General features: G+C 32.3%; 1 protein-coding gene across 1 annotated transcript; it reads left to right on the plus strand.

Moving 5' to 3' along the window:
* Positions 1-4,344, plus strand: LOC104886469 (probable protein phosphatase 2C 12). Its single transcript, XM_010670918.4, has 5 exons — positions 1-389; positions 2,453-2,767; positions 2,995-3,109; positions 3,206-3,429; positions 3,664-4,344. Exons 1-5 carry the CDS (start codon positions 231-233, stop codon positions 3,868-3,870), a joined length of 1,020 nt encoding a protein of 339 aa, XP_010669220.2. The 5' UTR covers positions 1-230; the 3' UTR covers positions 3,871-4,344.
* Positions 4,345-23,761: the final 19,417 nt, after the last annotated feature.

Below are 23,761 nucleotides of genomic sequence, written 5' to 3' on the forward strand. Positions count from 1 at the left end.
TAAGTCATCAACAAATAAAATAATGAAAAAGAGCCAACTTGACTTTAAATAAAGGTAAATAAAATGAACCCTACCCTTTATTTATTTATTTATCATTTTTAGTGCCCTTTTTTCTGTTATATAATCATCTAATTCTGTGAATTCTTTTCAAAATTGCAAGACTTTTAGAAGAACAAACATTTGCATTGTGAAAAAGTAACATTAAAAGTTTCATAAAATTTAGTAGTAAAATGGGAGTTAATGCATCTGCTCCAGTAATTCCAGAGGGATTAGGAAGTGTTATTTATGATCAAGATGGGATGAAAATTAATCATCAGATTAAATCTGGATCAGTTCATTCTCAACGTGGTGGTAAAGTTGTTAATCAAGATTCTGCTGTTCTTTGTCAGGTACTTTTTCTTGCTTAATTTTTGGTCAACTTTTCATTTTCTTGAACACAATTTCTTATTCCTTAATATTCTACTTTTCTGTTTTATATTTGTTCAGTTGAAAGTTTTTGTGAATTGGTATTCTTTATGGGATTTGAGCATTTTTTCCAGAAAAATGTTGGTATATACTATATACTCCATGTAGAGTTAGATTTAACAAAAAAAAAAGGAATATGATGATACCATGTTAATCAGATTCTGGAATTCATAACATACAGTATGTGTGTATATATGTCATATTTGTTCGAAAATTCGAACGTAATATTTGTCTATTTTTTTATTGTTAAAAAACATAGCGATGTTTCCATATCTATGTCAGAGTGTTTTAACATTGATATACGAGAGAGATAATGTAAAGTTCGAGTGACATAGATATGGTGTTCATTGTTCATGTAGCAAATTCTATATATGTGTTCCTTTTTTTTTTTTATCCATTGAGCCACGAGGCAGTACAAAAAAGGAAATGAAGGATTCAAATCTGTGACCTATCGTTCACAACACCTCAATCTTAACCATTAAGTCAAAACATCATTAATCTATATGTGTTTTCCTAATGTAGCTATTAAAGATAATTATTGATATGTTGGGCTTCTGAATCCTCAATCTAGACATTCGTTTGAATTAATTTTGTTGTAATCTAGCGTTAGAATAATGAAAAATAAAGAGTGTGATCGTGTGTGCTAAAATTTTCGATTTAGGAGCTTATATTATAGAATTTGATGACGGTGGAAAAAACTTTGTCTATCAATAGGTAATCCACTCATTAGAGATATAATTAGTACTATAGTCCAATTGAACATATTTCATAATTATTTAGTGGATTGCTTATCCCATGAATATGGATGTCTCTTTGATCATTTGATGTAGTAGAGGCCAGTTCATAACTATCACAAATCATAATAGTAGTACAATCCAAATTTCTAGAGGGAAAAAGTAACTAAGTGGGGGTGCTGATTGAGATTGAATTGGGACGATGGAAAAATGGTTCGGTTGGTGTTTAGAAAATGGGCGAATATCGACAAAATTGCAATCCACAACTGGCCTTGCCAAGTTCGCTAGATGGTCCACTATTTAGTCATGGACATGGTCCATACCTTTTTAAGGAAATTTCCTAAGGTATTTTTGAGGTTTAGTTTAAAAATATTTTTATTGAATTTCGAAGTTTAAAGTTTAAGTTCCAAGGGTATCTTAGGAAATTAATGCACTTGAATTTGGTTATATGATAAGGGTATTTTGAACCAAAATACAAAGTTAAGGGGTATCTGAGGAATTTCCCTAAATATGAGGGGGTAATTTGAGAATTACGTCAAGCTTCAAGGGTACCTGAAAAAAATTTCCAATCTTTTATAAGTTGCTATTGTTTTTTTATCCATACCATTAAAATTTAAGGGTTTCGAGTAACTATTAGAATCTTTTAGTTGTAACCTACTTATTAAAGTAGGCCTACTTTTAGCGATTGATCAGTTATTAACCGTTTGTATACAAGTTAATGTATAACTTGTTTTTTAGTCTTACTATTTCATAGTTGTTTATTGGGCTTCTGTTATCGCTTCGTTGCTAGAATTCCAACTTAGAGCATGTTTGATTCAATATTTCTTGGGTTACAAACTTACAATAAATAGAATCGATTCTTAAAATGCATAAAGAAAGAAAGGTGAATAGGGAAGTTGAGAATCCAAACATATGTTGCACAAAGTGGAAAAAAAGTCCACACACATCTAGTACAATTCAAGACGAATCATTCTTTTAAGCCTTAATACTTTAAGTTATAACAAGAGCAAAACTAGTTTATCTAAAGAAGAAGTCTGAATTCTTGTAATATTATCTTTGTTTTCTTTATAAACATAGTAATTTAACACAATATTAGGAGTAATCAAAGTGACCAGCGTTGCAAAAAGGGAGGATTCACTCACCTATTCACAACATTATAAGTTATAAATGCAATCAAACATTCTGCTAGATGTGTGCTTGTTTGCGATTTCGTATTTGGAAGTAATTAACCAAGTTTTGTTTCTCTATTAAAGGGATATGGATCAGAAGATGGTGTGCTTTGTGGAGTATTTGATGGTCATGGTAAAAACGGTCATTTCGTGAGCAAGGCTATCAAACAGCGCTTGCCATTACTAATAATTGATCAAAAGAATGCAGTGTCTAAGGCCAATGAGCATTATTCTGAATGTCAATCAACAACTTTCAAGAGTTCATTACCAACTCAAGAGCTACGCGAATGGGAGGAGGCGTGTATGAATGCCTTTGAAGAAATGGATGAAGAGATTAAAATGGTGAAAAAACTGGATTATTCTTTTAGTGGCAGTACTGCTGTCATCGCTTTAAAACAGGTCCGAAACTTTTAGAGTATACTTCTATGTATCTTCGCTACTCATCACCCCTCTGCTTGTTATTAGTTATTCCAATTTTGACATCTGACACTATTCACATACATCACTTTAGCCATATTTTGGAATTTGGCAAATGTGATGATGTCAAAGCGAAACAACTGATAACAAATGGAAGAAGCTAAGTATTATGATATGATCACTTCTGACAATAAAGAAATTTTGCGCAGGGTGATGATCTTCTCATTGCTAACCTTGGAGATTCAAGGGCCATATTAGGAACTAAAGGAGAAAATGGAGTTACAGCTGTTCAATTAACCATTGATTTAAAGCCCGGGACACCTGGTAACTAAGCAAATTGTGTTAATTTGCATTCTGTAAAGGGCATTTTTTTCAAGTATGAAATTATAGTTGATGTTGTATATATGGCTTGTGTTACAGATGAAGCTGATAGAATAAGAAGGTCCAGAGGTAGAGTGTTTGCATTGAAGGATGAACCAGGTATGGAGCGAGCTTGGTTGCCTCGTATTTGCAGTCCGGGGATAGCTATGTCTCGAGCCTTTGGAGACTGTGTTATGAAACACTATGGTATAATAGCTACACCAGTTATCACGCATCATTGCATAACTTCTGATGACCAGTTCATACTGCTTGCTAGTGATGGGGTAAGCTGCTTTGGCAAATATTCAACTCCTGTTGCTTAAAATTTGCACAATTTGTTTGTATGAGTGGCAATTGTGCCAGATTTGCCTTCAACCACCTGGCCTAGCCTCGAATCTGGTTACGTAGGTCTAGCCCAATCATGAAAATTTAACACACGTAGGAAAGAAGAAAAGGAGTCTTAATTAAGTTTGGGTTTTTGCAAAGTCTCATTTTGAATGAAACTTGTTTGATCACAGATATGGGATGTCCTTAGCAATGAGGAAGTAGCATCAATCGTATGCAGCGTAGAGCATGAAGAGATGGCAGCGAAAGCAGTAGTAGACGCAGCTGTTGCAGAATGGAAGAAGAAAGTTTTGTTTGACAAGCGTGATGATTGCACAGCTGTTTGCTACTTTTTGCAGAAGAAGGTTCATACACAAACACACTTGCCACTTGAAAGATGAGATTCGCTTGGATTTGTACTTAAAGACCTCTAATTGTAACATATGTGGAAATCAGTTTCTTTGCTAATTAGATAAGGACATAAGGTGATCTGTCTGAGCTCGAAATGGAGGGACTCAACGGCTTTTTTGTGGATAAGCAAGCTTAAAGTTTGAGGTACGAACGAAATGAAGGGTTACCGAAATCCTTGATTCGTCATGATTCTTAAGTTCAGATCCCTTCGAACAAGGGAAAATTAGAGGTTCTTTTCATGTTTCCTCCTCTTTTCTTCTTCTTGTGAATGTGCATTGTGCAAATATATTGTGAAGGTTTTGTGGGCAAATGTAAGAGTATGTGTTGGATGATACACTAATACTTGTAACTTTCTTTTATTCCTTTTGAGATTTGGAGATTTCGTACAGATGTGATCTTATGAGTATAAATGTAGTTTTCGGCTCTAATAAGACTCAAACTTTTGGATGATTCTTTAGTTATTACATATGGCTCATTCAATCTAAGCATGATTATAGTCATGATTCAATCTGCTCGACTCCATCGTGTAAGTGTTACAAGCCAAGATTCGCAAATCAACCATGTAAATACAACAGGGGTGTTTGGCAATTAAAGTTTTGGAGCAAAAAGACAGGTTTGGATCACTTTTAGAGTTTTGACTAGTCAAAAACTCTAAATTCTAAAAGGGGTGCTTGGTAAAAGAGAGTTTTAGAGAGAGTTTTGGAATGAAAACTCTCAAAATGAAAAAGCTTCTATTAGGAGCTTTTTCTTTAGAGGATTAGGTAGAAATATATTTAATGACTTTTTTGCCCCTAATAATAATACTACACATATGTATTAAAATGTCTATAAAAGTCATTTTACACAAACAAATGGCAATAAGCTTTTAGTAATCAGTTAATTTTTACCAAACATATTTATTAAAAAAAAGTTGTCAAATCAGCAGTCAAATCTGCTAAACAAAAGTTAAAACTCTAACAGCAAATTCTAAATTAAACTCTAACCGCTAAACTCTAAAATCTATATGCCAAATAGGGCCAAAACAAAATAACAGTAAGAATATAATAGCGTAAGACGAGAGATAAGTGATTATGAACGAAGTTTTAATTTACCAAAGAAGTACATTCAAATTGGGTCTAACCCTTCTATTGTAGGCTAAATCGGAAAATGCTCTATTAGGCCATGTGTATAGTTGTACTTGGTTGGGCTCATTAATGTACGTAATTATGGGCTTCATTAGTCAAAGCCTAATGACTCTTGTATATATATTTGCTACTGTACAAGAATACAACACCACAAATTATCTATCCTAATCATTCTGTCATGCTCTACCATCATACTTATGGCCTTGTTTGGTAAAAAGAGCTTAGGGGATAAATTTGAGTGTTTTATCAATAGTGGTTTTAATTAGCTTATTAAGCTTAAAAAGCTCTTTTTGAAAAAGTTGAAAGAGTAGCTTTTTGATATTAGAGTGAGGTTTAGGATGAGTGGACCAATTACATTAATGTCCTAAAGTTGTTAAAATTACATTAACAGATAATGAAAGATACAAGAATAATGTAGCAATCAGTTATCAGCTACTTACCAAACACTTTTATACAAACAACCAATACAATAAGCTAATAGCTATCAGCTAACAACTATCCACTAATTGCTAAACAAGACCTATCCCCTTGTTAGGCCTTGTTTGGTAAAGAGATGTATGGGGCAAAATTAGTGGTTTGAGCTCATATTAGAGGATTTGACTAATCAATCCTCTAATAAGAGTGTTTGGTAAAAAGAGGTTTCAATTAGCTTATTGAGCCCAAAAAGATTTTTTTGAAAAAGTTGAAGGGAGGAGTCTTTTGACATTAGAGGTTTGGAAATGATTAGAGCAATTACATTTATGTCTTAAAGTTGTTAAAAACTATATTAATAAATAATAAAAATACAATAGATTATGCACATGTCCTTATTGGTCATGTTACACAATAATGTAGCAATCAACTATCAGCTACTTACCAAGCACCTTTATACAAACAGCTAATACAATCAGCTAACAACTATCAATTAATACAATCATCTAACAACTAACAACTATCTAATAATTGCCAAACAGAGCCATATTACTTACTATTTAATCTAAATAATTCTAAAGAATATTACATCTTATAATATATAAGTATATAGGTAATTGATTAAAACCCAAATTGAAAAAAGATCCTAATTAATTTTTAAAAAAACTAATATGAACCCGGTGCACACTAATTAGTGTGCACCCGATCCATATCACGTGAGTTTATAATAGTGTATATTGATATGATATAGTGTATGTTAAAATGATATAGTGTATGTTAAAATGATACAGTGTATATGTTAAAATGATATTGTGTATGTTAAAATGATATAGTGTATGTTACAGTGATATAGTGTATGTTAAATTGATATAGTGTATGTTATAGTGATACAGTGTATGTTATAGTGATATAGTGTATGTTAAAATGATATAGTGTATGTTAAAGTGATATAGTGTGTTAAAGTGATATATTGTGTGTTAAAATGATATGGTGTATGTTAAAGTGATATAGTGTATGTTAAAATGATATAGTGTGTGTTACAATGATATAGTGTATGTTAAAGTGATATAGTGTATGTTAAAGTGATATAAGGTCACGTGCCTGGGCCTGGTCCACACTATTTTTAGTGTGAACCGGGTCCACACTAGTTGGATTGATTAATTTTTCCTCGTATCTCATAAGTAGTAGTGGTACAGTGAAACTTGTTGTAAATATGAGTGGGTCGGTAAATTATTTATAGAAAAACGTATCAAATAAGTGTTTGGAACAAAGTTACAATCATACTTATGTATCAAATTCGGTTACTCACATTCATACTTATTTTCTAACTAAACAATCATACAGTCATAGAGTAAAGTGGTGCAAAACTAGTTTTGGGTAGGAATGAAAGTTATCTGAATAGAAAATCGAAATTTAATCCAATCGAAACCAAATTAATAATTCGGATTGGACCCCAACTATGTTCAAATTGGATTGAGTTTTTTTCTTTTGAAAAATTTGGATTTTCGGATTGATTAGATTGAGAGTACGGTGATTGGATCCAAAATAGAAGAAAATAATCCCTATATTGTGTATTTGGGATTGGATTTAAGTGTCTTCCATAAAATTTATGAGTTTATATGAATTATAAGTTGTTATTGCTAATTTTTTTGGGATTGTATGAATCAATTTTATTATCGAACACTTTATTTTGATGCCCGTGCCTAACTTACTTCATTAAAGGAATAAAGTTTAAATTTTAAATATTTCGAATTGGATCCAATCTAATGTGTGAAAACTTGGATTGGATTGGTTTGGACTATGAAAATTAAAATCCAAATTTTGTTTAGATTGGATTGGACAAAATCTAAGTCCAAGTGTTATTTGTGACTTGAAATCTTGTGAAACTAACATAAGGCTGACTTTGAATGCATATATATATCTCCAATATTAATGGTTTTGATATGATTCAAATTGGAGGTGTAGCTTGTTCCAATAGCTTTTCAACGACATGTCATATGCCAAATTCCGCTGATAAACAAGAAAGTTATGGTTGTTTTACAAAGAACGGTTGAAACTGAAATTTCGCCCAACCGGGCGGGTTTTGGTCCAACGGGCCGCAACGACCGACCGGGGACACATATTTCATGGTTATTATATATTTTTAATCCTAAGTTTTTAATCCGTCATTAGAGTTATACTAGGAGACTATTTTAGGTTTTATTAGGGTTTCCTTATGTTATAAAAGAACCCTCTTGTTGATCACTGTTTGACACACAATTTCAGCCACCTAGAATTTTAGGACTCCTTGTAATTACTCTACTCGCTTTTCTCCATTATAGTGAAAAAGCTCTCGAATCCCCGACTTGTAAACGTAAGTCTATTTTGACCGAACATCTTTGTGTCTCTTTTGTTTATTTCCTTTGCCGTTCTTCTTATTCTTATTATTTCATTGACTTGTTATGCATTAATCAAACGCTACACCCCTGTTACCTAACACAAACTGTACTCCGAACATTCACCCCTAATTTTAGGTGTTGTAACTAGAACTCTCGATGATAGAAAAACAACGACTATGGCTTTCGATCAATATCACTTTTTCAATAGTCATGAGTTTCTTCGTCTATCAGAACAAATTAGCAACTAACGAACTGTCGAACTTCATAGTAAATTCATAGCTAACATTGACAATTTCTGTATTTGACCAATGTAATTAGTAATAGAGGTCAGTTTGATGGTTCCTAACTTATAAAGGTGCAAGTCAAACGGATCTTGATCGGGTTTTGGATCAATCAGCGATAAATCCGGTAATAGTTATGACCTACTCTGTGCGATACTGCGAATCTGCGATTGTCTCAATTGGGCTAAACTCATATCTCTATTCAGGCCCAATTTCTTTTGTGGGCTTACCTCCAATAACCTTGTTGCTGTACTTCGTCAAAGTAGGACTATCAAAATGTTGGCACAAATTAAAGTGGATCATTATTAGCTTCAAATTTAATGAACTCATGATTAGGATCGAGGATACTAATCGAGCCACTAGTTTAACTTGTTTGTCAACTGTTTTGCAATCTGGTGTAAAGGACATAGTTTAGAGTTTTTAGTTTTAGTACTTCCTAGTTCCTCCGTACATAAGCATTGCACCGAGTAAATCGATACACTATTAATCAATTATTATTATACAAACAATGACGGAGTAAATATAGATATTGTTAGATTTGTGTGAATGTATACTTTTATAATGCTTTTTATAATGTTTACTTGTGGAGAATCTTTATGGTAAACCTGGGTGTACCATGCTCATGGTACACCCAAGGCTATTTTCGCCAAATGAGCAAAATGGGCAAATTAGCAAAATGAGCAAATGAGCAAATAAGCAAATTAAGCAAATGATCAAATGAGCAAATGAGTAAAATGAGCAGATGAACAAGTATTTCTACTCATTTAAGAAAATGAGCAAACTTGGTGCAAATGAGCAGTTACGAAAACGAACTAATTACGGGTGAACAAAAAAGAAAATGAAGAAAGAGATGAAATGAATAGAAAAAAAAAAACTAGAGCAAGTATAAGAGTTGACTAAACAACAATAATCATCTAACACAAATAATGTAAATGAGCACATAATCTTCAATCATTCTAAATAAGCATAGATGCTTGACTCATTTGAATACTAGCCTTCATATGCACACGATGCGTGCGTTAATTTCAAAATTTGTTATTCTATTAGATACTCCATTCGTACTTTATTTATGATTAAACTTAAATGTGAAAAATTCAACAGTTAGATGAATTTAGATATATTAATTCGCTAATGTAAAAAAATAAAAAGGTTGTGAGTGATTGTTAACATTAATTTTTTGTGAATGAATATTGAACTGAAAAAACAAAAATAATGAGTTGGTTTAACTGAATTAAAGAATATCAAAGGATGTGAATGTTCAGACTTTTCATGTGCACGTTATGTATGCCATCTTTTTTTTTATGAGGTATAAATATTTTGTCCATTTAATTTTTGATTGAAGTAATTGATGCATATACCATTTTAAACTTGTTTTAAATGGCAAGTTGGAATGAGAATTTTTAAATGATTTGTTTTTGTAATTTTTTTCATTCCATTAATTAGATCATTAAGGGTATTTTAGTCACTTCAAAAGAGGACACCACACCTCCTCCCTTGGCTTATATAATAGAGATTAGAATTCAAAATTATTGCAGAATAGATTTGCTCATTCCTACAATGATAGTTCAAAATCAGCACCCATAATTTTGTTCATGTCCTGATAATGTAAAATAACCAAAAACATCTGGTTTATGCAATACGAATAATTGAGGGGAAATGAGAAAAACAACAACAACAAAACAAATGAGCAAAAACATAATCAGATCTGGGTCGTGGGTCTTCATCACCGTCGTGGATAGGTTGTGGGTCCCTTCAGTCGCCTCATCATCATCATCTCATCGTTCATCTCGTGAATTTCAGATCTGGAATTTTTTTTCGCGAATTTCAGATCTCCATTGTTGTGTTTGAAAGCTTTGAAAGGAGGAGAGAGAAAAGAATTGAAAATCAGATTTTTCTGATGAGGAAGAATTGAGAGAAATGAGCGAGAAAGAAGAATTGGATTCAGATTTTTGCTTTTTGCTTTTTGTCATTTATTGCCCCGAAATTACCAGCATGCCCCTTAACTTGCAATTAATTACAGAAATACCCCTGGGTGTACCATGAGCATGGTACACCCGGGTGTACCATGAGTGGACTCTTACTTGTGTCCAGTTAAAGATATTAATAATCAAAGAAGCGCAATGAATCACGTAAAGAAGTGAATGTAACACTTATTTAGGAACAGAGAACGTGTTATTCATGGAGTTATCAACAAGTAAAAAAATATAATCACCAATAATATATTACGTATATATTTTTCTTATTTGAAAATGTTATAATAAGTACCCATAGCTCAAAACAGATAAAAGAAGCTTCCATTCACTAGTAGAATAAATGCTATTTGCTGCGGTGATATTGCTGCGGTTTTACCCATACGCAGCAATATATCACGTAAAAAGAAAAGGAAAAATAGAAAATAAAGATATTGCTGCGGTTTCGACCAAAAACCGCAGCAATATGGTAACAGTAGAAATTTTTTTAAAAAAAGTTGACTTTTTGACCAAAACTATTGCTGCGGTTTTTGTAACACCCCGATAATTCTCTCTTTCTAGAAAATACTTTTATAACAAATCTAGAGAATTACCCAGGCATTATCGCCCGTGTGAAAACGTTTCGGCTTACTCAGAATTTTGCAGCGGAAAACTTACTAAAACAAAACCAACTTTATTAAACTTATGAAATAAGAGTCAAACAATGTTTGAACTGAAACACACCAACTTAAAGCTAAAGTCTGAAAATATAACTCCTAGAAACAACTTAAATACTACTATCACAAAAGCCTCTCCATTCCAGATTCCCCAATGGTATGCATCTTCGAACCTGTAATGTCAATGCTTTCTTGACTCTGCTCCCCCGAAGGATCACCACAGGATCAATAGGCAAAGCCATGATCACAAACACAGACAAGCACGTAATCAGCAAAGCTGAGTACTACATATCAGCAAACAATAATCCTAAACATGATACTACAACAACTTATAGAATAAAATAATAATAACATAACAACTGCAGATGACTCTTACTGAACTAGACTCTAACTTTTATTTCTTCTTTAAATGGAATAGTTATTGGGACGAGTTGCATATACTGAAATAGGAAATACGGTCATGACTCCGTAAACCAGAATGACCTACGATATCGAGGAACCTTTGAACTAAAGAGGAATGGTGATCAATCCAACCTCGAAGATACATATCACGGCGGACTATGTACCCAACCCTTAGTGTCCAACTCTAGACGTGCACCAGTCTAAAGTCTATAACCTATTCTCGTTTCACTTTACGTTGCATTCATTTTATACTTGTGTTGACACCAACCAAGCACATAATACTCACAACTACTAATCACATAACATCACAAAACTCCTTTTTAATCTTAGAATTAATAAGTGTTCACAACTTAGCATCCAAGACTCTTTTAACTTCTTTTATTCTTTACTAACTTGCCTGTTGAACCTAGCCAACAGTAAACTGTACCTTTATATAGGTATAACTCAAAATTACCAAATAAGATCCTCGGTTCTTATAAGATAAATAGATAAACTCAAAGAATCCATGATTCCAATTTACTCTTAATTCACTACGAATTAATACCAAACTAAACTTAGTTGCTTGCATCAAACTTCCATACAAACAAGTCATACTTAACATATTCTTAGTTTACATGTAGCATACAAGCAAATAACATGTAAAGCCATCTCAGTAAATCATATATATGAAACACAAGGTCCTATACATGATACTACAAATTAAAACATCCCTAGAGCATGTTTCTAACCATTTAGCACGTAGACTATGTACGTACCTCGTATAAACGTAACGGTAGGCCACTTTTAAGCACTAAAAGTCCCCTACAGTGAATTCTCCGCCTAAAACAACCAAAAAAATCAAGTAAATACTTGTACTAAAAAAAATACAGCAACTTTAAAACGTCCCAAACCCTTTTAAACTTCTTTAAAAATCGTTTTTATAATTTAAACTCTCATTATTTTTAATCCCTAGTATAGATAAACTATTCTAGTGATTAAAAACCATTAAAAACCTTAAAATATTAACTTTCTGAATTTCCAGCAACTATAAAATTTTCTAAACCTTCTGAAAATATTTTAAATGAATATAAAAATCGTATTCCAATCAAAATTCATATTCATACTCTAAATATACGATTTCTAGTGATTTAAAACCCTAAAAATCACATCTTTCATGATTAAAACTAAAAATAATAAATCTGAAATTTTTCTTTTATACATATGATCCGAAAAATACATATTTCATAATAAAAATAATCAAATCGAAATCATGCAAATAATAATAAAATAACAATAAAAATTAGAACTTTAATGGAATCTTAAAGGAGAAGTAAAGAAAACAACCAAAATAAAGGAGGAAAGAGGGCGCCGGACTGAGGACAGCAGCAAGGACCGGCGGCAGCAAATTTCGGCTTCAAGAAAAGGTTTGTGACGTTTCTTGTTCAACAAGAAACGTTACTTAGCGAAGAAGAAACGATTTTTGAGAGAAAGAATGAAAGTCACGCTCAAGAGGAAGAGGAGAGAGAAAATGTCGAGTGGGAGAGGAAGGCTCGAAATCACGTGCAAGTGAGGAGAGAGAAAATAAGTGTAGGGCAAAATATTTGGGTTTTAGGATATTTAAATAGGCTAATCCTATTGGGCTTAGGAAAAAGGAATTCAATAATTAAAACAATAGGCTAATCCTATTGGGCTTAGGAAAAGGAATTCAATAATTAAAACTTTGATGACTAACAAGATGGGCTTGTTAGGACTTTAGTCATCAAATTATCCTTTCCCTTTTTATTTCTTTTGGGCTTTCGATTCCATTAAGTTTTCTTTTCAAATATGCTTTTAATAATTAAACTCTTATTTAAAACACGCTTAATTAAAATATTACAAACTTTATTAAGCTTAGAAAAATATTTTTAGTTGACTTTTAAAATAGTCAACCCTTTTTAAAAGTCAAATCATTTTCCAAACTCATTTGGATTTAATATAATTACATAAATAACTTAATATGTTTATGAAAATCCTTTAAAAATGTGGGGGATTACAGTTTTCGTCAAAAACCGCAGCAATATATTAAAATAATTAAAAAAAATAATATTTTAATATATTGCTGCAGTTCTTGATAAAAACCGCAGCAATATTATTAAAAAATATTTTTTAAAAAAGTATAAAGGGGTGCTAGTTAGGGTTTTTCTCTCTTTCATCTCTCGCCCCTTTCCTCACTTCTCTGCCTTCTTTTTCCTCTCACTTAGGGTTTTTTCCCCATTTCATTTCTCCTCTTCAGCGCCTCTTTTTCACTCCTCTGCCTTCTCTTTCCTCTCACTTCTCTATTTCTCTAGTTTCACCCTCTCTTCACCCAACCGTTTTCCTCCTCTCTATCTCTCCTGCGTTTCCTCCCTCCTCACCAACCGGCCTTCTCCTCTCTATCTCTTCGGATCTCCTCATCGCCATCATCTTTCGTCTTCTCGCCATCATCTTTCGTCTTCGTCGCCATCATCTTGGAGGTGGGTTTGAAGGTGCGTACATTTTGCATTGAATTTCATGGATAAAGCTTCAAACTTTTTTGAAGGATTTTCGAGGAGGTTAAGGATTTTTCTGGGATTTCATTGAGTTTTGGAAGAACATCTCCTCGTCGCGTCGCCATCAACACTCGTCCGTTCGGTGTGGTTTGTTCGCTCCGGTTCGTTAGCTCCAGTTCGTTAGCTCGTGGCTCCGGTCTCCGCTGTGGCTCCGGTCTTCGCTTTGGGTGGCGAATTTCTGTCAAGTTTTCATGCGTGAGCAGATCTGGTTTAGGATGTAAATGCGAGATGTTTTCTTTTTCTTTTTCTTTTTCTCGTTTTCTTTTCGGTTATGTTCTTCTTCCCTTTTTTCATTTTTTTTTCTTTTTTTAGATATATAGATTTTTTGTGTTTTAGGATTTTTTTGATTTTCAGTTTCTTATTTTTTTTAATATATTTTTTGTTTTTATTATATTATTTGTAATTAGTCATTGTAACTAAAATTTAAGTTCTCAAAGATGCAGACAAATTTATTTTCATCTCTAAGTCACACATACTTGAGTTTAACAGTTTAATATTGGGAATATAGGGAACTACGTTATAATAGGATTTTTTTTTTCAAATTTAATTGCAAAATGCAAAAAAAAAGAATTTTTTTTTTTACCCACACCTGTACCTATTGCTGCGGTTTCTGGTAAAAATCGCAGCAATATTACTTTTATTATTTTTTAATTTAACAATATTGCTGCAGTTTTGGGCCAAAAACCGCAGCAATATTCCGTGTTAACTAGATAATAAATAAAAATATTGCTGCGGTTTGACCTAAAAACCGCAGCAATATAATTAATACCTATTGCTACCCTCTTAATTGCTGCGCGCCCAAAAACGCAGCAATAGGCCACTTTTTAACCGCAGCAAATAGCATTTATTCTACTAGTGATTTATTCATAAAATTGCCACCCACTTTTACTTTATTCACTTAGGCTATGTACAGTTCACCTTATTTTTGCTTATTTCAGATCTAATCATATCATATCAGATCAGATCATATCATATCATATCAGAAAAAGTAAGTTAAGATCAGATCGTGCTTATATTTAAAAACTCATTATTACTATTAAATATCTTTCATTACATATTAGTAAAAATTATAATAATTAAATATTAATAAAGTACTCATTGAGACGAATCAAACAACACCCCACATGACTACATTTTTTCTTATATATTGAGAAAAATCTAAAAGATTCTCTCGAGTTGTGAATAATGTCAAGATTCTAAGGGAGAAAGATAAAAAAATACAAGAGAGTATTATTATTTACTAGTACATTTGTTCAAAAGGAATAATATTATTGTTGTTCTACTTATTAATTATTAATATTGGTAATTATTATTAATCTTGTTGTGATTATTATAAATGTCACTGTTTTCATTATTTTGACTTTTTAAGTTGTTTTGTTGTTATTAAATAATAGAAAATTGAAAGCCATGTGTTAAGAACATAAGATTGACGCAAAAAAATAAAATAAAATATGATAGCTCAAATTCATGACAACGAAACTACTAAGTTCGGATTACATTTCAAAATAAGCTAAGTGCGAGATACAAATTATAAATTTAGATTCAGTATACCTCTTCCTACCGAATTCCAAATTTCTCTAGCTATTTGAAGTTGCACGCTATATATTTCTTTTTTGAGCAAGTCATAGTTATTTGTATATCTTATTTTATTTTATATGAAAAAAAAAGAGTTGAGTCTGCCGACTTCTCAAGTGTGAAACATTTTTTTTAAGGGAAAGTGTGAAACATTGTATAAGTGCTCTTATAAATTAATGACTTGGGTTATATAATTATTTTTAGTAATAATAATAATTATTATTAATATACTTATTGATGTTGTTCTTATAATAATGATAATAATAATTATTATTAATAATAAAAGTTGTGTAAAAGTTATAATAGAAATAAAATGATAATAATAGTAATACTATAAATAAGATCTTATAATGTATTGCATAATAATGTATTACAAAGTAATAATATAATAGTAATATTTTTTGTAAAAGATAAGATCTTGTAAATCAGATCAGATCAGATCAGTTCAGATCAGATTAGAAAAAATAAGTTCCGATGAGATCAGATCAAATCAGATCACATAAGTTCAGATCAGAAAATTTCAGGTGAACTAAACATAACCTTAATATCTCTTTAACCACGTGGTCCCAATTTACTCTCTAAAGTCCTTGGTGTTCCCCCACATTCTCTCTCAATCACTTAGAAAGAAACACAAAACGCTAACCAATCGTGTGTTTCTTGAAAACAAAATGAAAATTATGTGCGAAAAATAGAAAAGATAAGCTAGCCAATCTTTTTTCGTAACTTTTACAGGTTAATGTTGTTACTTTAAAAAACAAGTCAATATTGCAAATTTAAGTTAAGAAATAGCAAATAATCCCTTTGGCTTTACGTCATTGTAAATCTATTCCCCTCAACTTCTCAATGCAGTACAACTTAGATCATACACGGGGACATGGTACACCCAAAGCTATTTTTTTTACTCATTGTTCATTTGAAACCTTTAATGAGCATAATCACATAATAATTAGTGTTTCAAATGCAAAAATAAGCAAAAAAATAGCTTTGGGCCGGGTGTACCATGTACTCCTCAATGTAGCAATCTCTCATCAATCGTCACATTCAAACACAAATTATAATTAGGGCTGAACTTTTCAATTTGATCAAAGTAATACTTCCTTTATTTTTATTGCACCAATTCATTTTTGAAAATATTAATTAACCAACTTTATTAAGCTACCTCGCATCATTATATAAGAGAAAACATAGTAAAATGGGGTCTTATTAGATTCAAATCAATGCAAAGATTTCAAATATCAAAATTCTAATTTTTTTACTTATACACGACGTTTATAAAAACGTTTCGGCAAACGTGAAAAATGAAATGGTGTAATTAAAAAACAAACACTGTAGTTAACAATTAATTTTCGCAATTACTCAAAACGAAAGGTTAACTTGCCACATTGGTTGGCCTTGCTTTTTAATTTTTTCTAGGGACATCAACCCTAACTTGACTGTTAACAACGGAAAATGGTAATGTCGATATCTCATCGATACATAAACCCTAGAATTTCAATTTCAAAATGCGGGCTATTACTTTTTATTTTGGCAAATCATGGGTAATTAAAATCATCAAATCGTCTCAGTCGCACTTTAATTGGGTAAAAATCTTAGAGAATAACAAATTTGCAACCTACTTTAGGCATGACCAATCCAATAAGGAGTAGGAGAGCTCAAAACACTTACAAGCGCAAGTAATATTCTAAAAAATAAAACTAATTGAGCTTATAATATGGTATATTCTTATATACTCTCTCCTCATTCTCTAATGTGAGACCATTGTGTACAATGCACAAGGGGTTCAACAGTTTTCAGCTTGTTGCTTGCAATGTTTCTATATTTGGTAATATCTTAGGGCATGTTTTCTTCGGCATAAAACAACTAAACTGAACTGAACTGAATTGAACTGAACTAAAATGAAATGAATAGTGATATGTAAGAGTAAAAGTATTGTCCAGAGCTGAATTGAACTGAATTGAAAAGAACTGAAAATAAGTTGGGGAGAACAGGCTACTCTCTATCTAGTTTATGTTTACATGAGTTCTACTTTTTATGTATTTTTTTATCAATTTCCTCTATATTGCTATGTTGCACAGATAAGGATACGAAAATGGGTACATGTTCAGGTATACGCGGATGGAAAACGACAGGAATTTGAAATTTTAGGAATGGGTATGCCATACGCATATCCATAAAGGATACGTATTGTATCAGGCACAGTTATAAATACGTGACGTCAATGAAGTACCCGTGAGGCCGTGCTACATAGTCCATAGACATTACTTCTTTTTTTAAAAAGTGTGATATTCAATAATAATGGAATGAAAGAAGTATTAGCTTAAGTTAGCCCATTTCTTAAGAGAGTTTGACCGTTTGAAGTTAGTTGAAGATTTCGGTTGTGAAGACAACGTGGGACGGACGAGTAGCAAATGGGTTACTGGTATGTTTTTTTTCCAACAAGATATGGCTAATAATTTGGTTGACCAAATTATTTGGAGGTCAATTTCCCTAATTTGGTGTATCATTTCATTGAGAAGATGGAATATGAATAATTGATTTTTGATTATTTCGAGGTCAATTTTCCAAGATTTGTCTATGATTGAAGTAGTTGCTGTGGATATGATTAGAGGAGCTCCAGTTTCTTAATAAATCATAATGAGATAAGGCAGTGACTTTGGCCTGGTACAAACATTAATGCTGTATAGTTTAATTATACTATGCTTTGATAATGGCCATTTTTGTCTTGCTTAGTTTTTGCTTAATTATTTTAAGAGTTTTACCCCGTTCATAACATAACTAAACGAATTTTGTTCATATCAACAAAAATAAGTGATATATGAAATAGAAAAAAGTAGTATATTTGATAGAGTTGAAAATTGGCCTGGACAATCAATAAAGAGGAGGTGAAAAGGATGAGGAGCTAGCTCATGTGGTAGAACACTCCCCTCTTATCCTTGAGGTCAGGGGTTCGATCCTTACCCCCAGCATTATGTTGGGGTATTTCCTTAGCATGCTTTGCATGCTTTACCAGCTAATGTGGTGGTAGTTCCTACAAAGCTAGTAGCCTTGGTAGGGGTTAGCCCTTGGGCTAACTTAATTTCCCAATCAAAAAAAAAAAAAAAAATCAAAAAAAAATAAAGAGGAGGAGAATTTGGTCCACATACAAGCTCAAAAAAAATTTCAGACTAAAACCAATTGACAATAGTAGAAATAGCTACTCTAGCTTATATTGTGTTACTTTCATTTCTATCATCATTGATCGCCTAATATAACTAACAATATTAAAGTTGAAATTATCATCCATCCTAATAAATGGGTGGTTATATACTTATATGTTACTTTTTCTATATTACTTTTTTTGAATTCAACTACTACCTTTTTTTTTGCTGAATCAATGTATTACCAAAAGATTATAAATACAATTTGTTTAAAAACAAACCTGTCATTTTTCTTAATTTGATACTGAGATTTTGGTTGTTACTTAAAGTATTTATTTAATGCCAGAGGTGGTCATTGTGAATTGTGAACATTATTTGTTGATTAAATGATTGATATTTGAACATAATTCATTTATATATCAACTTTTTCAATGGGTTGACATTAACAATGTGATCTCTTTTCTCTACCTTCCAATTGCCATTTCATGGTGGTTTGGTGTTACTCTATTAAATTCTTAACCATGTGGGCTATGGCTGAAGTAGTCCATGGTTGAAAATTTGTGTTGGGCCACATGGCATGTGATAAATACATGATACATCATACAAACATTATTACATGCATTTGCTAATATGGATAAGTCAACTTAGATTGCTGATCTATCTTTGCCATTGCATTATTAGTTGCCTTTCAGTTTGCTCTTAGACATCTGCATACATACATGAGAAACAAAAGTCATAATATACTGTAGCCTACTTGGATTTGTATTTATGTAACTATTTTTTTTTTCTCCTTTCAAAAATCTGTGGTAAGATGAATTTTCTTTGAGCTGCCATCGCAGAAGACTCTTCACCCAGAAAACAATCCCCAACCCCCCCCCCCCTCCCCAAAAAAAAAAACAATATTGAAATTTTTCCACCAAAATTTGAACTTTGGTATCCCATGTGGTAGATAGGAAGCCATATCATTAGATTCAAGGGTCCTTGGTATTTATGTAGCTACTTGAATTTGTAAATAGTTAATATATATGTAGCTACTTGGATTCGTATTTATTCCAAAAGAGTTGAAAATATAATTGTCCTTTTTGTAAATCTATATTTTTGGATGCATATGCTCAAATATGTGTTGCTGCATAATTGCTGATCCATAAACAATTTTAATTTTATTTCTCCTGGGTCTTTATAAAGGACTCCGAATCCACGTGAGTTAGATCCTGAATCCGCCATAGTATGTAGGATAATAAAAATTAATGAGTTATACTAGATAATTTCATTGTTAGGGTCTTCTTTACTACTAGTTTCATGGGATTGCTAAATATGGTTAATCGATTTCTGGTGTCTTATGTGGTGTTTCTTAGGCAGTAAACCCCTAGCACGTCTCACTTGTCAGTCGTGCCCATCAGTTCTATATCAACCCTTTCGAGGTCACTATGTCTTTTTCTAGTTAGACATTACAAAAAATTCATAATGTATGCTAATTAATCATAACTCTGTTACCATTAGTTTCAGATTTGTATGCAAGTTTGAGCCTTTGAGGCATGAACTCTGTTTCTAGAACATGCAATTATGTTCGAACATTTATAGTGTAATGAGTTTATAAGTTCATATGGTTTTATACTAGAAGAGGAGGAGGTCTAGTATGCTAAGATTAGAAGACGCAAAACACGTGAAACAATCAAGCGAAACAGGAAAGGTCGTTACTGGTCGCAACATCCGTCGCGGGTCGCGACTTGGGTGCCGTCACTGGTCGTGACACCTGTCGTGGGTCGCGACTAGCGTGCTGTCGTGGCTCGCGATCTGTATCGTGCCTAGCGACGTGCGTACTGTTTCGGAGCGTGAAATTTTGCGTGAACGCTTTATAACCGTTGTATAGTATACGTTATCCTTTTAATGACGATTTGAAATTTTAATCAGAGGATTAAAAGGATATTAAGGCAATAACTACTCTAATCTAATAAGGTAATATAAGTACTACCTTTGTCATTCATATGAAGGGTGGAAAAAACTGTGGAAAAATCAGTTTTCATATATATCACAAAACTTGCTTTGCTTGAGAGAAACTTTTGTATTTTCTCTCTAGTGTTCTTCACAAACAACAAACATAAAAGCTCTTGTTGATTCACATAGAAGATCATTTTGTGAATTTCTTTCTCTATTGTATCGCATTAGTTATTTCGTGTTAACCCGTTGATCCTAAAGGGATGAAATTAAACTAATAAGAAAGCATAGTTTCCATACCTTAGAGTGGTATATTTGATTCTTTGTTGATCATACATCTAACAAATTTCACTACTTTTAAAGATGTTTAAGTACTATATTCTTGATGGTAGTTGAGATTACGAGTTAGAAGGGATGGAAACAGAGGTAGATAAGAAAAATATGCTTATCTGGAGCCTACCAATTGAGCAGATAAGAAGAAACATGGCTATCTGCATTCTGGAGCTTATCAACTGAGCTATTATTCATATAGAGTATTATTTATATATGTGAGTCAATAGCATCCTAATCTAGAGGTGTCAATCTGGGTCACTGGCTGGGTTTGGGTTGACCCAAGCTGGGTCGGAATGCTTTGGGTCGGAATAATCTGGGTGACAGTGTGTCATGGGTCGGAACTGGGTGGGTCGGGTGAACTTAGGTCGGGTGAAACAGGGTGAGGGGATCTCGGAACTGGGTCGGGTGAGACTGGGTCGGTCGATATCTGGGTTGGGTGAATTTGGGTCGGAATGGAATAAGGTGAAGTCGGTCGAAATCGGCTTTCGGAATGACTTGGGTCGGAAGAAATCGGCTTTCGGAATGACTTGGATCGGAAGAAATCAGCTTTCGGAATGACTTGGGTCGGAATGAATCGGGTTTCGGAATGACTTGGGTCGGAAGAAATCGGCTTTCGGATTACTTGGGTCGGAATAACTTGGGTCGGAATTAATCGGCTTTGGAATGACTTGGGTCGACTTGCGGAATTACTTGGGTCGGAAGAAATCGGCTTTCGGGTTACTTGGGTCGGAAGAATCGGCTTTCGAAGATATTAAGGTCGGAAGAAATCCATATCGGAATGAATTGGGTCAGAATAAATCGACCTTCAAATCAATTGAGTATCCAAGAAATCGACTATCGGAGTGACTTGGGTTAGAATAAATCGGATTTCGACTTGGGTCGGAATAAATCGGATCTCAGTAGGTCTTGGTTCTTGGAACAGCTGAAATATCAAACCGGCGGCGCCGCGGCGTATTGATTTGGGTCGAGATTGTTATAAACTTATAACATGTGATATTGTGGTATATATTATACTTTATAGTGATATATTATAGTAATTATACTAATATTGTGAATTGTGATTGATTCATTGTGAATTTTTTAATAGTACATTGAATCATTAATAGTTTGATACTTATATTACTAATTTGAAATGTTACTAAAGTAAGACTTATAAGTTATACTTATATTATTGGGCCATTCACCATTGGGCATTGGCTATTGGCCTGTTGCCTAAGTATCGCCTATCGGTTATTCACTTATTCTTTTCATGATTGCAGAAGTATTCAAGTAACAACTAATAACAACTAACAACCATAAGGATTAAGCATTTAAGTTGTTAAGGGCTTAAGGCATAAGTCCATACTCCATAGTCCATACTGATTATTGATTATAGACTTATAGTGTTAGAGTCAATACACTATTAAACTTAAACATTTTGTTAGTTAGTGACTTACTCACTCTCAAGTTTGAATCAGTAACTATATAGCAATAAAAAGAGTTAGACTTTCATCGTTCATGGAACAACTCAACAAGTAGTGAAGTAACAATGATCATCGTTAATCACTTATCACTAAATCGAATATGTCAATATGTCATATGAAGACGATACATAATAAAACATTATATTAATAGAGGATGAACATGATCGAATTTCATTAAGTTAAGGTTCGCAATCTTGGCATAAATTAATTAATGAAATGATCATAAGATTGATTATCTTCGACATTAATCAAAAGTAGTCAAAACCATCAAATGATCACAAGATTGATCATCAATGTTATTATACTTTCACTGTTTCACATCAATACATCTAATTCAGTTGCAACAGATGTAGAACAGTGTAACTCGATAGATTAGAATGCTTCATTTAAGTTAATTGTCTCTAAGTTACATTCATATTGAACTCAAAACATCTCATTTAAATTGAAACAAGTTGATATTGGATTAAATCAATTTATCAATGTAAGTCAATTAGCTAATTTAAGATGACCTAAGTTCGTTTAAGATAACTGTCATTACGTTGTATTCATTTCGAAACTCAACATCCAATTGAACTAAAATAATAATAATAATAATAATAATAATAATAATAATAATAATAATAATAATAATAATAATAATAATAATAATAATAATAATAATAATAATATTATTATTATTATTATATTATTATTATTATTATTATTATTATTATTATTATTATTATTATTATTATTATTATTATTATTATTATTATTATTATTATTATTGTTGCTGTTATTAGATATTACATTCAAAATGTTTATCAAAATTTGTAAAGAACACAAAAGGTAAAATTGATAGATTTAAGTATAATCTAATCTCATCCATATATTAAATACTTAGATGAGTAAAATCCAACAAAAAAAAAACCACTTCATCCAAACCATTGATCAAATAAAACATATGGCTGAAACCAAACTAACACACCTCACATGGATTACCATTTGTAGCCGTCAGATTCAACTCAAATCCACGATGTAAAACCAATCCCCTTCCCCCATATTTAAACCATAAACTCTATCCTCACCTCATTCATTTTTCTGAACCGGTGAACCCTAAACCCGCCTCCCTTTCTCTCTGTTTTCTTACTCTTTTTTTTTTTTTTTTTTTTTTTTGAAGGAGAACTCTGTTTTCTTACTTAATCTCTCTTTTTGCATATTGTTATTCGAATTTCTAATAATTCGTGAGGAAAATAATGGCAATTTTATACTGTTAAAATTTGCTTCAAAATTGTAAGTCAATTTTCATTATTGTTCAATTAGAATTGGCAGATGTACTGAATTTATGTTAATTTCCACAAACACAAGCACTTTTATGTTTATGTATTTTGAATGTTAAGTAATTTTTTCTCCAATGTTGCTGTCAATGGTTATGTTTTTTTTTCTTGCTTTGCATATATCCATATCTTATTAGAGGTGGTTTTGGTTCTGTTTTGGTGATTACTACTACCAATCTATTGCATGTTTTAAGTTTTAGTGAGATTATGCTTGAAGTTTTTAGAAACTTTGGATTTTGGGTTTAATTTTAGAATGTTTGGATTTTACATTATTCCAAGTTAAAATCTGTTTGTATTTCGTTTATCTTACATGCTTGAATTATGTTCGATTTTTTCGTGCTATAGCTTCAGATC

This window comes from Beta vulgaris, chromosome 2 (assembly GCF_026745355.1).
Source record: "Beta vulgaris subsp. vulgaris cultivar EL10 chromosome 2, EL10.2, whole genome shotgun sequence".
Classification (NCBI taxonomy): Eukaryota; Viridiplantae; Streptophyta; class Magnoliopsida; order Caryophyllales; family Amaranthaceae; genus Beta; species Beta vulgaris.